The sequence below is a fragment of the Neolamprologus multifasciatus genome, chromosome 20 (genome assembly GCF_963576455.1).
Source record: "Neolamprologus multifasciatus chromosome 20, fNeoMul1.2, whole genome shotgun sequence".
In the NCBI taxonomy this organism is placed as follows: Eukaryota; Metazoa; Chordata; class Actinopteri; order Cichliformes; family Cichlidae; genus Neolamprologus; species Neolamprologus multifasciatus.
Genome location: NC_140458.1, coordinates 19,696,405 through 19,713,028, shown reverse-complemented (window position 1 = coordinate 19,713,028; position 16,624 = coordinate 19,696,405). Strand labels below are relative to the sequence as shown.

Below are 16,624 nucleotides of genomic sequence, written 5' to 3'. Positions count from 1 at the left end.
AGAGATTTGCGTATAATTTTTTTGGTCAGACATAGCAATTTAAAAATATAGTATCAAACTGAAGCTTTACATTTTAGCATTTGTAACAAATTTTTAAAAGAGATAACTAAATAACTAAAATATCCACACATTAAAAAAGAGAGATTCAGAGATACTTAGCCGTTGGCTGCATTTTATAAAATCTGAATTCCTCATTTAATCGATTTGTTTCAAATTTGAAGATACTGATCAAAGCCTAAGCTTACCTGCGGTGTGTGAGGAAACTTCCGTTAGCATGTCCAGAGCCATCACAACCTGGGGTGGGGCAGGTTGGACCCTCTGTCTTGAAGGCCTTCCAGTTGAATGGCGTGCCATTCAGAAGACCCTCCTTTTGTCTACGGGCCGCCAGTGGGCACCCGTAAGCGCTACGATGTGTGGCGTACTTTCCACTGATGTGGCCCAGGCTGTCACAGCCCGGCACCGGACATCTGCAGAGAGCAGAGGTGGTAAGAAGAAGAAGAGAGGAGAAGGAGAAGAAAAAGTATGGAAGATAGGAAGCAGATACGGAAAGAAAGAGAATGACGGGGCACAAAGGTTAGACAAGGAGAATGCAAAAATGAAAGTAAAGCGAAAACGAAGATAATTCTTATCTTAAAAACTGAAAGGTTTTTAGCAGTTTTGCTAAATTCTGTATTGGACATATTATTACAATGCAAGATATTGCTGACAAATGAGCTATTACAATTTGGTACATGCTTTCCCCACATACTGTTATATTAACAGTTTTGTGTGCAATATGAAGCCCATGTATTTCTTATGTAATAACAATGTACTCTGCAATAGTCTACCATGAATTATATTCAGAATCAGTATCTGCAGTAAGTGTATTTTCCCATGAGTAAGTTGATTACGGGGACAGATCACTACCTCTGCATATGATTCACAGTGACTTTCCTCTCTTTCTTTCTCTGTCTCTCTCTCTCTCGCTCTCTCTTTCCTTTATTGCATTTTAGTTTTACCGTCAGTCATGCTAAAAGCAGACGTTATGACTTTCTGAGCGGTACGAACTTTAAAAGCTCGGAGTCCTCCTGGTTGTCCTTGGCAGGAGTTTTAATTCCACTTTTCTTGGCACGCGGGCACCCAGAGAGACTGAAAACAGAAAGTATGGAGTTGATAACATAGGGCTGGAAAGAAAAGGTCTGGTGAAGTGATTACTTAATAAAGGAAGAGAACATGGTAAGGAAGAATAATTTTACAGAGGTTCTTCAACCAAATGACAACCAAATCCATTGAAAACGCCTAATATGGATGAAAATAGGATTATGTGTATGTGGTGCCTGTCTAATCTATCGTGAACTGTCGCTAGGCCTCTCTGACTGGCTATACATATGTATGTTTGTGTATGTGTGTGTGTGTGTGTGTGTGTGTGCACGCGCATTTGTGTTCTGTTACCTTCTGTGTGAGGCATAGTTTCCTGTGATGTGACCTGAGCCGTCACATCCGGGAGTGGGGCATCTAGGGAAAAAACAAAGCAATGTTCAAAGTTAGGCAGAAAAAATTAACACAGGGAAAACTGAGGTTTACTATTTATCTGCTTAATCTTAAACAAATGATCACAATGTGTATATTCAATTCAGTTCCGTTTTATTGATATACTGCCAAATCACAACAATAGTCACCTCAAGGCCCTTAATATTGTAAGGCCCTACAGCAATACAGCAAAACCACATCAATCAGATGGCCCACTGTGTGCAAACACTTTGGCAACAGTGAGAAGGAAAAACTCCCTTTTAACAGGAAGAAACCTCTGGCAGAACCAAGCTGAGGGAGGGGCTGAGAGAGGTGTCTCCCAGATTCACCCACCCTTGAAACTTTGAGACACTAAAAGTCTAGCTGTTGTTTTAGACTCCCTTGGTACCGTTAGCTCATGAATGGCACACAGCTTTCTCAACTGCGCCTCACAAAATCAGAAATCATTGCAATCCAACTTTCATTCTAAAAGTGACCTAATCTGCTAACATGGAAGAGTATAGTTTCAGAACCACACATCAACGCCCCTCTTTTCTCTCTTCTCTTTCGACTCGCCCCTTCAGACCGGGTCTGCCCGAGGCGTCTTCATGTTAAAAGGGAATTCTTCTTCCCCACTGTTTGTGCTTACACATAGTTGTCTGATCTTTGAGGTTCTCTGTCTAATCTTTCATTATTATTATTATTGTTGTTGTCTTTACTTTACAATAATAATGAACACTTGCTGTGAAGTGGTGCTATATAAATGTAATTGTAATGACCAAGAAGTTGCTTCTGTTAATAGTGTTTTCAGTGGGAGAAATGTCTTTTCCGTAGCTCATCTAAGTGACTATTTCAGTCAAACACCAAAGATCTTGTCTAGTCCTATCTTTCAAATAAGGCACATGGTCAAAATGCTTTTTTGCCCTTCTAGGCTTCAGTTCCCTCCTTTCTGATACGCACACAAAAAACTCTCTCTGGACTCTGGTTTAGTTCTTAGTGATCATCATTGAACACATATCATCCCAATCCTGGCCAGCCATTTACACCTTATATTTGTATTACAACGGATTTTAGGATTTTATAGATCTACAATTTTTTTTTTAAAATATTTGTCAGCTGTTTTTCAGCTTACCTGTGTATAATTGTATAACTGTGTTATAATTGATTTATTACTTGTTTCAGTATTTATCAATTACATTGATAATTTGCATTTTGTATTGTATTGTAAGGTCTGATTTCACCGTGCTATAGTTATTCTAGCTTTCCAGGCTCGTTGCCATTCGAACACACCCGGTATCTGTACATGTTGAGCTGTGAAAAGCCTTTGTAAGTTTCATTCACATTTACATGAAGTAATTGAAGTGAAAGCAAGCACAGACATAGGAAAAACCACCATGACAGATGCAGCGGTAGCACAGAAAGCAGCCAGCAACAATAGATAAGTTAACGTCAGCAGAATGAAGTGCTGTGGTGCTGGACAGTGTCAGTAGCAATGAGCTGAAGTGGCAGCGAAAAGGCAGTAAAGGTGTAGAGCAGACATACTTGAGTTCAGGGGTGTGGGCCGCCATGAGGGACCGAAGGCTCTTATCAGCGAGAGGACACCCAGACAGACTGAGAGAGAAAAGACAGGCAGGGGAAGAGAAGGACGAAAAGGGGGGAAGCAAGGGGTGAGAGGGGGTTGAAAGGAGAGAGGAGAAAGATGTGAGTAAAGGGAAATCAAGAATGCAAGGCATACCAAGGTCATTTAGCAAGAAGAGGACAGACAGCAAGAAGTAAATTACTGATGCATATCAAAGTCAATGACCGTCTTTGCTTCCTGGGCTCACGCTACATTATTGCCTCTGGCATGTCAGGATCAAATAAAATGTTTGAATTAGTCTCGGTGTGCCGGCTTTGGAGTGAGAAGCAGAGGGAGAGTCTCAGTAGATCTAACATTTCATGTACAAGCTTATATAGAAAGCAGCAGTGCACACTAGCGCCCGAATAAGCCTACATACCTGCGATGCGACGCATAGTTCCCAGTGATGTGGCCGCTGCCATCACAGCCAGGTGTTGGACACCTGCAGAGGGGACAGACACGCAGTTAGCAGTGGCAGAAGGAGAGAGCGACAACTTTAGGGATTAGATGTACAAAGTTATTTTTTATAAAGGAAAAACAGGCTGAGGCTGACACCTGTCTATATTCACGGCAAATATGTACATAGAGTTTACATAGAAGGTCGTTAGTTGTAAGGTTCCTATAAATACCTGGGGGTAGTACATTTGTACACACTCTGATGGAACGATCAGAGTGTCACTACCCTTCTCACAAAGCACCAGACGTTCAGGGATGTTTTTTATCTCGGTTGGCTGGTCATGGCCTTAAACTCACATCCACAGAACATCTAGATGTGGTTGAAAATTGCAATATGAAAAGTCATCTTTTCAGGATGGTACATGCTAAAACAGGGTTACATGTGGTTCAAGAGTCAATGTTTAGTAGATTTCTACATCACACCGAGCAGGTTGTTTGTTTTTTTCCAGAGCAAATGCATGTGTCTGTGTGTTCTAACTTTAATAATTTATTAACAAAGGATTGTGGCCAGACTATCACGCAACATTCTCTCTCTATATGTATATAAATTTTTATATATATATATATATATATATATATATATATATATATATATATATAAATTGCAAGCTTTTTTGTGCGAGCCTCTGGACAGTCAGAACGGTGGTATAGTGGTGAGTATTACTGGCTCAACATGAGAAAGTTCTGCTAGTCAACAGAAATCTCTTCTTTAACTTTTATTTAGAACTAAAAGGACGTCTTTTTCTACATCCCTTTTCACTGATCTTTGTACTGAACTGTAGGGATGGCAAAAAAATCACTACAGCACAGTATCAATATAGGAACACTAAACATTGATATTTTTTATGAAATTAATTAAAATACCATGGGAGCACTATGAACAAGAGTGCTGATTAAATGTGAAGATATGTTAAAACCAAAAACCACCACTTAGCTTGACAAAGCTACCTCATAATGAAGTGCAAGTTTATGGTTTTAGCCACACGAGTAAAAATACAACATCAACCTTTGTGCATCTACAAAAAAGATCAGTGACTTGTGACTATAGTGAATTTTGTCACGTTTGGTGATCAGTTGCAACTCACGGTGGTGGCTTGAGGGTGTTGATTGCAAGGTGATTGGATTGCACAGGTTGCCTGATAGGAGGCTACATTTCTACAAGCAGTCTGCAATCACTCTCAGAGAGATTGTCAAAGATTTGCAAATAACTGCTATCAAATGTATACATTTATAAATTCAGACAGATTGCCAGCATGTTGCTATCGGTCTGAATGAGTCTATCAATGAACACAACGTGAGGGGCCTCGACTCTGGTTTTGTTCTGGTTATATTCCTATGAAACAGAAAGATTGCTGAGCACAAACATTACAGTTAAATGTGAATTTCTGTCTATTTAGACAGCAAATGGATATGTGATTTATCACAGTTAACTGCTGTTTTATCAAAAACAGATTTCATGTAATTGCCAACTTGACCTCATTCAACTGCAAACTGGTAGCAGACTGATAGCAGACTGACTCTTATAACACAATTTATGGCAGGTTTTAGTGACAGTGTTGTTTTGCTGCAAAAAGAAAAAACATATTGAATAAAACAGATATTGACAAAGTGTAAATTTGAGGGAATATTTTGTAGTTTTAAAAAGGTGATAAATGACAGTATATGTTATTTCAGTAATCAGGATGCAAAATGTTAAAAATCACAGTAATACTGTAACTGAACCCTGACTCTTCCCTTAGTTATGCTGCAATTATGATGCATTGAGTATGTCTTCCTCAGTCACCTTTCTCACTCACTATGTGTTAATAGACCTCTCTGCATTGAATCATACTTGTTATTAATCTGTGGCTCTCTTCCAGAGCATGTATTTCATCCTGTCTCCCTTTTCTCTCCCCAACCGTTTGCTGCAGATGGCCCCGCCCCTCCCTGAGCCTGATTCTGCCGGAGGTTTCTTCCTGTTAAAAGGGAGTTTTTCCTTCCCACTGTTGCAAAGTGCTTGCTCATAGGGGGTCTAATGATTGTTGGGGTTTTTCCTCTGTATGTATTAAAGTAGGGTCTACCTTACAATGTAAAGCATCTTGAGGTGACTGTTGTCGTATAAATAAAAGTGAATTGAATTGAATTAACCTTGAGTTCAGTTGAGATATTATGATATTGTTGGGTATGTATCGATTCCCTCTACTAACATAAAGAGAAAACTTTTTCATTTTTTAGCCAAATCTCAACATCATGTCTAATAAAATCTTGTTCTTCTATTTCCTTTAAATTAGTTTTTTATGATTATTTCTTAACCTGGGTTGGATGTAATTAAGCACATATAATCTTGTTACCCATCAGGATATAAGAATGACTTCTAACTCATTGCCTTATTACTTACGAGAGCAACTCCTTCTTGCTATCTTTGGGCTGAAATTTGACCTTGAAGCTCGGGGTTGTGACCTCTCCTGGGTATTTCCTCTCCTCTAGGCAATCCTGCATCATGTCACAGTCTTCTGGTTCAGATGAGACGTACGACTGGCCGGTATGCTCCATCTGAAAAGTGATTAACACACTGGTAAATCCACTGCAGGCCTTTTGCTCTTTAAATTGTGGCTTGACCTATTATCTGAATTTAGTTTTTTTAAATATCTGCTTCCAGGTAATAGTTTGCTATTGTATATCTGAATGCAAGCAAAGAAACTTTGCAAACACCATGTGCACACAATCCTCTTTTATTCTTTTGCAGACAAGTGATGTTTCCAAATGCAGAGTGTCCTCATAAAAAATTAACATTCAAGGCCCTTTATATTTCTTTTGAAAAAGTTCAAAGGAGTAAAAATTAGCATATGCCATATCCAGGATGGTGCAATGCACCTGACACACTACCTCTGTTACACAGTGCAATGTTTTAACTGTACAGTAACTCACACATTTCAGTGAAATAAATGAATAATACAAAGAGGAAAAGGGAACAGGGAATAAGAAAAGGGAATTACACAAAGACAAAGTGATGTAAACAATTAAGAGTTTTTCATTCAAAAGGCTTAGGGGGAATTTTGTCTGTTGTTATTTATGTCGCAATATCTCCTCTGTGAGTAACATCTGAGGAAATGCACCGTGTTTGGAGCTCGTACTTTTGTTCTGTCTAATTGTACTGACCTCGTCCATTTCCTCCTCTCTTTGACGGTTAGGTTTGGTGTAATCCAGAGGTCCCTCCCAGTCCTCCTGCTTGTAGGTGTGTATGCTTGGTGATGTCATCCCGCTGTTTCCACCATGATGCAGCGAGGAAGAGGAGGAGGAAGGGTCTGGAGACCGAACGCCGGGGCTCGTCCCAGACAGACTTCCCTCTCGTTTAATGGGTTTTTTCATGCTCAGGTCCAAGGTGCCGTTCTCATCCACTTCAATGTCCATTTCCTGGAGACAATGCAACAGGAATTTATAGCTGAGCCTACGTTATTACCTGCTTATAAGTATCCTTGTAATTTTCAGTTGTAGAGCCCCAATTTGAGACTTCAACAAATAAATAATTTTAGACAAGTGACAGTGAAGTAACTAAATGAATAATGAATAATAATATCCCCATATGCCCACTTTGAGGGTATACTACACACGAAATAGAAGACTATCTGCTGAAATCTGCACTGAGATACCATTACAGTAGAATTTAATTGAGCTTTGGGCATACAGAGCTTAGTCTTACACACATTCATGTCATTATTTGAAACTTTTGCCCTGTTTGAAACTTGAGTTTTAAAATATATTTTTTTATTGCAGCTCACTCTGTATATGAATGCAATTATGCTTTTTTTCTGTTAAAAACTTTGGAGTTCAGTGCATAATCTGGGAGAAAATTAATGGAGAAACACAGCTAACTAATACATCTAATTAAGTATTCTCAAATGTGAATAACTAATGCAGTCTCCTCTGGTGCACTTCACTGTATATGTGAGGCAGTCCTGTGTGATGATGATTGGGATTATTTTAATTACCCTCTTGAGCAGATTCTGATGCAGCGCTACATATCTGCCTGAATTCTAATTTCATATATTCTAAATAAAAACTGAACTTTCATGTGGAGAAATGTTGCTTTCGCTTCTCCACCTGCTTGTAAAACTGCCCTCGAGCCTGTATCAAACAAGCATTTTCACAGTCATGCACCAGAGTGACGGCCTCTTTCAGAGCACTACACACTCAAGTTCAGAACACCAGCCTCATCGCCTAAGCATGTTAGTCATGATATCTAATGTACTCTGGTGCCAACAGCACGAACACTGTGCTCCATCTCTCCATGCTTTATTATAGTTCTGGCAGGTGAAGAGAAACAGAAGGGTGAAAAGAGCAATGTTTTCAGCATTCATGTAAAATGGTGCTCATATGGGCTGGTCAAGGGCCAGAAAATTCAAAGGGTTAGGAGAAGAGGAGAGAAAATGGGAACAGTTCCCAGAAATGTCCCAGGTTGATGAGCTCAGTGTTCCAGTGTTTCAATATTGGATTTCAACTGGCTCCAACTCTGATTCCAGATCAGTCCCCAGTTGATCTGCGCAGCTAAGGCATGCTCTTGGATCTGTGCCTTGCTGAACACCTTGCTCTGCTTTGCTGCCAGAGACATTAATTTTCACTTTTTATCTTCCTAAAAGCATGTCAGAAATCAAAAAATGATGAAGCAGTCACTTTCTCTCCTCTGTGAAGCAAAAAGGCTTTTAAAAATCACAATATGGGGGAAAGTGGAGCTCCTATTACACCTCCTGTGCACAGAAAAGAGAAAGGAAGTGAGGGAGTGAGAAACAGAAGTATAGATAGGGAACGAGCGAGGAACAGGGAGGCTTGCTTAGGGAGGAAGAGAGAAAGAGGGTAAAAGGACATGTGAGAAAGAAAATGATAGAAAGAGAGTGGGAGATCCGTCCAGCAGATAATGAAAAAAGGCTACCTGGTGAAAAAGTAATCCAGGCAACTGGCAGTCAGCCAAATTCAATAACAACATGAAAAGTGTGTGGGATGGAGGGATGAAACGATGAAAGAGGATGGGAGAGGTGATGCAACTGAATCTCAACACCATCCTGTTGCTGTAAACCAATGCCTCCTGATGATATATTCATGCAGAGTTAATGGAGAAAAAAAATGAGCGAGAGGAGAGGAGAGAAGAGGGGTGGAAAAGGCACACCCACTGCTATCTCCTCTCATCTTACCAGCTGTGGCCTGCAATGTTTCATCTGCACTACAATCAGATAATAAAATCTTTCTCTAAGTGTTTTGCAGAGAAGAACAAGGCAGTACTTTACGACAGTAAAACCATCTGTACTTGACTTCCTTCAAATTGAGTACATTTTTGATCATCGAAGAACTACCAAGTGATGATGAAACCGACTGTGCTGTTTTCATTCCAACTGTGCTCCTTTATAATGACTGGGAAAAAAAACATTTGAAAAAATGGTGGGTTTACCTTGTTTTGGGGTTTGGTGCTAAGGTTCTCAGGTTTCTCCCAGCAGCGAGTAGACAGGTTAAGGATGGCAGTGGCAGCCATGTGAGCAGCTTCGGCATCATGGGCGTAGTCGTAGGCCAATGAGGAGCTTTTCCCATAACCGTGGAGGCTGAGACTAGGTGATGATGACTTGGGGAATGACGGCTTAGCTGCAGGGAGACAAAGGCACAAATCCCAAATTGGCTGATATTCTGGGAAAGTACTAAAACAAAAGGGGATTGAAAAAATATGTGCGCTCAAGAGAACCTTTGTGTTTTGCTAACACTCTACCTTCATTTTTCATGATTATTTTCTGCCCCACACTGCTGAAGCATTTTAATTTAGCTGATTTCTTTTAAATTAATATATTTCAATATATATTAAATAAAGATCAATCATCAATCAATCAATCATCTTACGTTTCTGTATTTTTCAGAAATACATCTTCCTCACAGGACAGCCAATACAAACATATGATTTATAGAATATGATGCAAGACATTAAACAGATAGAAAAGTACTTAAAATGAGCTCAACCTTAAAAATATGCAGAAGTAATATTAAACCATCCAATACTGACGAGGAACATTTTTCTGCAGAATAATAATCTTTTAATTTGCTACTTCATGCACAGTTTTCCAATAATGCAGTTTTATGTGTACTGAGGTGCGTTCACTGGGTTTTATTGCTTCTTTTCTTAAAGGAGTATCCACCACTTGTCATTGTCATTTGGTAAAACAGCAGATATTTATTCAGCTACCATTCTTCAGCCATGAAGGAGTGCAGAATACGTCCACGCAGAGTGCAGACAGACAGCACAAATGGCACATTTTAATCTGATCCAATTTATCTTGTTATAAAGTTAAATAGCAGAGGAAGATGTTTTCGTTTGTGTGTGGCAATTGTCTCTGCTTGCCTTTCTGTAAAAGTCACCACACACCACTGAGTCACAGCCACTGCTATGCATGCAGACAGGACAGAAATGGCAAACTGAGTGAAACAGTAACTCAAATTTGAACAAATTTGTCTCTCTCTTCTTTTCACTCATTTTGAAGAATAAAAGTCAGCCAAAGAGCCATGCTGGAGTAACATTTTCAAGAGCCTTAGAAAGGCCAGCACTGAGAGCAAGAATTAGCACAAATGAACATATCACACTATCTCACATAGCAATGAGTGAATGGTTAGTAAATAACGTGGCCCAGATCTTCAGTTTTCTGTGTGGCTCACATGGCTTTGACCAAAGACTCCAACTCACAGTGAATCTGGCTGCTGTAACCTAGCCACAGGTTTGCCTTATAGAAAAACAAATAAATAAATATGCATGATAGAGAAGAAGCCCGAGGTTCCCGCTTACTTTTGAAGGCTTTAGGTGAGGTTTCGCTGGTGGGCATCTTTGGAGCAAGCGTGCGCTTCCCGAACACTTGAGCATCGAAGCTTGCATAATCGAAGGACACCTTGGAGTACTTCTCCAGCTCCTTGGCCAAGTTGGCACGAGGTGTGGAAGGTGCCATGTTGGGCCTGTAGCTCCCATACTGGGGCACCTCTAGCTGCTTCACAAAACACATGGGTCTGCAGGGGGGAGAGGGAGAGGACGTCAGGGTGGGGCTGGGGATTAAAGACAAAAATAAAAGCAGAAACAAGAGATGAGAAATAAAAAGAGGATTGATGCAATAAAAAGACACACACACACAAAAGCAAAACGGGGGAAGAAAAAGAGAATAAAAGAATGAGAGAAAAAGGTAGAATGAAACAGAAAGAGTGAAGACAGGAGCAATGGTGTACTTAGCGGGAGTGCAGCAGGATTAAAAGCTCTCTTATCAGCAGAGGGCACATTTGCATGTTGTACAGCACGGAATTTATGAGCTTTAAGCCCTCTCGTTTTCTGGAGAGCCCGGGCTTTTGTCAGACCTGTTGGCGTAAATCCACTGATAGACCAGGGGGAGGTGGAAGGGCGTGGGGAGTGAGAAAGAAGAGAGAAGGGGAAGAAGAGAAGACTAGAAACCAAAGAAGGGGGAGTGGTGAAAGAGGAGAGACAGAGGAGGGGTAGGTTGGGGGTATAGAACCATGAGGAACAAAGTGACCTTACTCATTTTTTTTTTTTTTTTGCATCCCCTAACCATCTTATCCAAGCCCTCCACCCACTTTGGCCCAGCCCTATTTATTCTCCTCTGCACCGAAGCCTTTCCTCAGTGTTTTTCATTAATAGTCTACAAAACCTGGCCTGTAGTCATACTGCTGCAGCTGGGGTGGCCATCACATAGAAGCCCACTAATAATAAGTGTGCAAAGCAGAGCTACAACTGATCACAGGTGACTTTTTTCCATTTTATTAATTCAACATCGTTCCATTAAAATGAAGAATTCTGCAGCTCCACATATAAGAGACAAGGAAGCTCATTTGAATAACAATCTAAAACAGAAAAACAAAGCAGGCCTTATTATGTTTTAATACTCGATGCTTTGTCCAACCACTGATGAGGTTTTCCTCAAGGAAAGCAATTATTTTTCCTATCCCCCCACAATGCCCCTATAACTTGCATAATTAGCTTATCGGTTGCATTATTAATTAAAATACCAATGAGGAAGAGCACAGACAGCATAATACCAGTGTCTGCTTTGCACTAATTATCATTCTTTTGGCCGGGATCTGGCCGGTCGGGTGAGATGAATGTAGATAAAGAGATCTTAGCATGTGAGGTGACAGTAATGATTAGCCTGCCAGGCAGGATGTTTCAAGACTTTCTTGTTATTATTGAGCCGTTCAGAGGCCAGGCTCCACCTTTCATGCAGGGTACCGTAACCAAGGTCAGGATTCTCTCTGCGGTTTCAATGTGGCTCAGCAGTAAAGTGGCTAACCTTGACAAGGACTCAGCTGTGAGGGGTTTGGATTGGAGGAGACAGCTTTTATGTAGGTGAAAGGGTCACTGAGCCCAGTCTATCTTAGTTTCTGCTATTCATTGTGTCATCTATGATGGGCTTTGGAAAAGGACAAAAGGCATGAATTTTTTTGCCACATAAACCTTAACTGTGCAACGTTAATACAGTTAATTACAAAATTTTAATCAATATAGGAATCAAAAAGCTCCCTTCTATGCATATAACTTGTAATTAAATTATCAAATAGATAAAGTCAATAACTGCCAGGTTTGTATAACTGACCTCTCGTGAGGGCATTAGGGCTCCATATCTACAGTATGTAATGTAATAAAGCAGAAAAAACCTGAACTGTGAGTTTGCACTTTTTTGATGACCCACCTCAGCACTCTGTCATTGGGACTTCCTTTGAGGTGCTCGCTCCCTGACTGAGAGAGATGCTGCTTATCGTGGCTCTTAGACAGCTTCTCTGCAGCAGCGATGGGACAACCAGAAAGACTGCAGGGATAAAGGAAGCAAAGCAGATGAATATTACAAGTACATACTGCTGACTGTGTAAATCTACATCACAGTACTGATGTGGGCTGACACAATTGCTGCCCTGCATACATGAATATACGAGCTTGCACAACACTCTAACCTGCACACACACACACACACACACACACACACACACAAACAACTTTCATATATAGATATACAGTATAAAGGTGCAATGTATATAAATATACCTGCGGTGTGTGTTTCGGTTGCTGTTGACGTGGCCCTGACCTGTGCAGCCAGGAGTCGGACACTTCAGCACGTTTTCATGCATGGCAAGAACTGACAAGATGCACAATCACGTGATCAGAGAAAACTCAGAAAATGAAAATCACTGAAGTGGGATTTGCTTATTATTAAATTTGTTTTTATTTCTCATATTAATATTTTTGGTCTTCCTGCAAAAATAGATTTGAATACACAGCTGCACAGACTGTATTGTATAACCCCAAAATTCCCAATAATAAAATAAAATTAGAATTAAATTACATATTTGAGGGCATTTCTTTGACTGAATTTCACAGCATTTGACCAATGCAAATCAAAGGACTGGTTTCTTCCAAACATATATACCAAATCATGGAATCGGTGGCTCCCGAGACCTCAGAAAACCTCATGGCACAACAATTACACTGTTTAACTATTTTTTTTATGCTAAGCAGCTGGAATAACAAAGAACAACAACAAAACCTCACTCTCTGGGGGGATCCTGTCCTTGTGCGGACAGCCTGACAGGCTGCGGTGGTGGGGGTAAAGACCGGTCACGTGACCAGTGCCATCACATCCCGGTGTGGGACACTTGTTCTCCCTCTTCTCTGGCCTGCTGCTCTCTGGGTCAGAGTTGGATAGGAACGTAGAAGAAAAAGGTAAGGAGGACAGGAAGATGGAAGGCCAAGTAAAAGGAAAGGGGAAGGTGGGACGAATAAGGTGCACAAAAGCAAGTGGTTAATGTCATCAGACAGTGTGCTTGGCTGAGCATGAAATCCAGACATATTCCCAACATCTGCACAAAACCCACACCATCTGTATCCCTCGACTCATGGCTTATACATGCCTGTAAATACACCAGGTATTCCATGCATTTGTCTAAATGTTTATTTAAATACTTTTAAAGATAAAATACTATAAAAATGATAAACTACACCATCTTATCCTGTTGAGCTGGATAATCCCCCCCATGGCTACATTTGCACAACACTTTCAAAGACCTTGTTTAGATCTTGGACAAAGCAGCACCTTACAATACATCAGAAGAAATTCGCACCACTGTATAATTTACAGATAATTAAAGATGCCTGCTCCTCCCCTCTCCTATTGGAGGCAGGCCAGGCAGTATCAGTGGCACTGGAGAGAGGAGAAGGGTGCAAGAGGATGGTGTGATGCTCTATTGGCCTTCAAATTGAATGTTAACGAGACACGCATCTCCTAATTAGCGTCGAGCAGAACAGGAACGTCACCGCAGGAGGGAGTTAAGGCCAAGGAGAGGGCAGCACTACCGGGCATGTAATCACACTGCTGCTATACTGTGAGAAGCATGACAAGCGGGCAGCGTGCCAACTGTGTAATACAAGGCCCGAACACACGTAGCATGTAAACAAACACTCCATGGCTGACTGTGGAACAACCTGCACTCCTCCTTTTTCTCTGTTGATATGTTGTTGTCTCTCCTGTGCTCTCTCACATGCTGTCATCCCTTCTCGCTCCCTCTTTGAGTACTTCCTCCCAGCTCTTCATGGAAGTCTATTCAGCTGGAACCACTTCAACCCCATTACAATAGAAAAGGGAGGATCCAAACAGAGCTCTGTGACTCATCTCTTATTTGGTACACTGTGTTTATTTGTACCCTCTGCTCCCAACATAACATTTAGCCCATTTGCCAAAACTTCAGAACATCATTTTCTGTGTGCTCCGTTATTGGTTGTATTCCTCTTATATCGTTGTGGTATTTAAAAAAGCACTTGGTGTCTTGCAGAGTATTAGAGAAAATAATGAAAGAGCACCTTTGGCTTGTATTTTTAATATAAGGATAAAGCCAGGGGGCAACTGCCCCCTTAAAGCTAGCTAACCTAACAAAAGTGTCAAAAAAACTGTCAAATTCTGGCACTTGCCTCTTTTGCCTTTTTGGTTTATTTGCGGCAGAAAACTGCTGGTTTGTGTAGAGGTTAAACAAAAATAGCAAATGTTCATTAGGCTTTTTTTAAGGCCTGGATGAAAACGTGCCAGCTGATTCTTCCTGTCAAATGCTAATGACATCTGGGTCTAGTTTCACTAAGAATTGTATTAGTCAAACTTAGTTACTTTGATTACGTACTGTTTTGCACACATTATAGCCTGTGAGAAACATACTGCAGTAGATTATCAGTCCAGCTCTGTTCAGAGTAAAGTACTTAAAGCCTGTGACATATAGGTGCTCTTCCACTGTATGAACTGTGGGCAGACACAAAGTGATGCCAAGATTTACAAGAACACAGGACCATTCTGTTTTTAAGGTGAATAAAAACAGGTGGGTGCAGAAGACGTGCTCAGTGCATCACATAGAAGTTGTGTTGGGGTTTTCAGAAAAATTTCATAGAACGGGGAAAATGTAAATTTTCCCCGTAAACCTATAAAACATTGTTGGATGAGGAATAATACCATGTGCAGCTAATATAGCTTTAAAAAAACAAATATATAGATATAAAAAGAAACGGACTAAATGTGGCTGATGTGCTGTCTCCCTCAGGCAACTTTCACAATACCCTCTCAGTACATGTTGTAGCTCTGTTCTCCCCTGGTTACTAATTCATACCTTTGCTGAAATAGCTCTTGCGGATGACGTCCAGGTGCTTGGGCCTGTCCTCCATGGTGAAGTACCGCTGGTGGTGGATATCTGGTGTGCGGAGCAGCTCTCTGGGTCCTGCTGGCTTCACCTGCTCTGCCTTCAGGGCAATGGCTTGCTCTAGCAGGCCCAGGTTCCCTCGGGTCATGTCGAACATCTCTGACTCGTCCGTCACTGCCGAGCGCTGCGACAGGCTGTCTTCATCATCGCGCTCGTCATCTCCATCCACATCGTCAAAGTCTTTGTCCTCTGACTTATCGGATCGTACCTCGATAATGTCAGGAGAGGCTGAGGATGAAGCTTTGTGGATTTTGTAGTTCTCCCCTCTGGGAATGGGAAAGTAGTCCTCCAGTGGACTGGCCCTGTGGGAGCTGTAGCTTAAAGGAGGGCTGGCCTTATAGTTCTGAATTGAGCTAGCCTTAAGAGAGCTGTCTTGTGGACTGGCTCTGTTCTCAAAGGGACTTGCCCCACATGAGTTGTAGTCCTCCAGAGGACTGGCCCTGTGGTCTTCAGCCTTGTGTGTTCCCTGAGCTGCTGCGGTGCTGGTGATGATGCGGATGGCAGTTGGCACATCAGAAATGGGCAAAACATCCCAGTGCTCCTCCTCATCTGCTGAAGTGCCCTGCCTCTGCTGCATTGGCACTACTATCTTTTCTTTTTCATTGTCTTTACCTATGAACTGTTCACACTGGTCACTTTTAGTCAGATGCTGTGGGCTCATGTGGTTGCTCATATCTTCGTGCTCCCCTTGCTCATCCTCCACATCAGCTGCCTCCTGCTGCAGAGCAGATGACTCCTTCAGTGCTTGAACTCCATGTGCCACCTCCTCATCTTCCTCTTCTCCCTCGTTCGTGTCCTTCTCCTGCTCTTCCTTTACTTCTTCACCCTGTGTAATGGCCAATGTGACATCCTTCTCGGTCTCCATAGCAACAGTCTGCTGAATGGCCACAGTTGGAGCATTGTTGTTGTTGACACAGCCCAGGTGGAGGAGAGAGTTGGCCACCTCCTCGGTGCTCTGTGAGGGAGAGTGACACTCCTCAGCTGCAGGTACCGCTGCTCTGAGCTCAGGCTCGATGATCACACACTCCTCCTCTATCGGAGCAAAGATGAAGAGGTCAGAACAGTGACACAGAGGAAAACATGAGTCACGTAGTGACTTCAGGCTGTTGTCAGCAATATCTTTATCTTCACTTGTATCGCTTTTATGCCTGCTAAGTCTTTCACTGTGTATATTTATATATGTGACATAAAAAGAACCTACTGTTACAAAACTGTAGCTGTAAAGCAGTTTGTTGACAGAGAAAGACACTCACAAAGTCCTTGTGCTCCTAGTGGCCATGATTTCATCTTTTCTCTAAAGGCTAAATCTATCACAATCAGTGAGTCTCATGGACT

General features: G+C 41.4%; 1 protein-coding gene across 9 annotated transcripts in view; it reads right to left on the bottom strand.

Annotated features, from left to right (window-relative positions):
- The window catches only part of myt1b (myelin transcription factor 1b), a 139,183-nt gene that overhangs the window by 4,318 nt on the left and 118,241 nt on the right, over positions 1-16,624 (bottom strand). For 5 of the 9 annotated variants that reach the window (XM_085144858.1, XM_085144860.1, XM_085144863.1 and 2 more), the window contains 13 exons: positions 15,200-16,321; positions 13,107-13,241; positions 12,603-12,693; positions 12,253-12,369; positions 10,353-10,603; positions 8,982-9,169; positions 6,701-6,955; positions 5,940-6,094; positions 3,486-3,548; positions 3,031-3,099; positions 1,432-1,494; positions 1,048-1,128; positions 246-467 (listed from right to left, as the gene is read on the bottom strand). In XM_085144858.1, coding sequence (XP_085000984.1) covers positions 246-467; positions 1,048-1,128; positions 1,432-1,494; positions 3,031-3,099; positions 3,486-3,548; positions 5,940-6,094; positions 6,701-6,955; positions 8,982-9,169; positions 10,353-10,603; positions 12,253-12,369; positions 12,603-12,693; positions 13,107-13,241; positions 15,200-16,321 — 2,812 coding nt within the window. The remainder of the gene's footprint in view (positions 1-245; positions 468-1,047; positions 1,129-1,431; positions 1,495-3,030; positions 3,100-3,485; positions 3,549-5,939; positions 6,095-6,700; positions 6,956-8,981; positions 9,170-10,352; positions 10,604-12,252; positions 12,370-12,602; positions 12,694-13,106; positions 13,242-15,199; positions 16,322-16,624) is intronic. The other 4 variants (XM_085144859.1, XM_085144861.1, XM_085144862.1 and 1 more) reach the window with 4 other exon arrangements.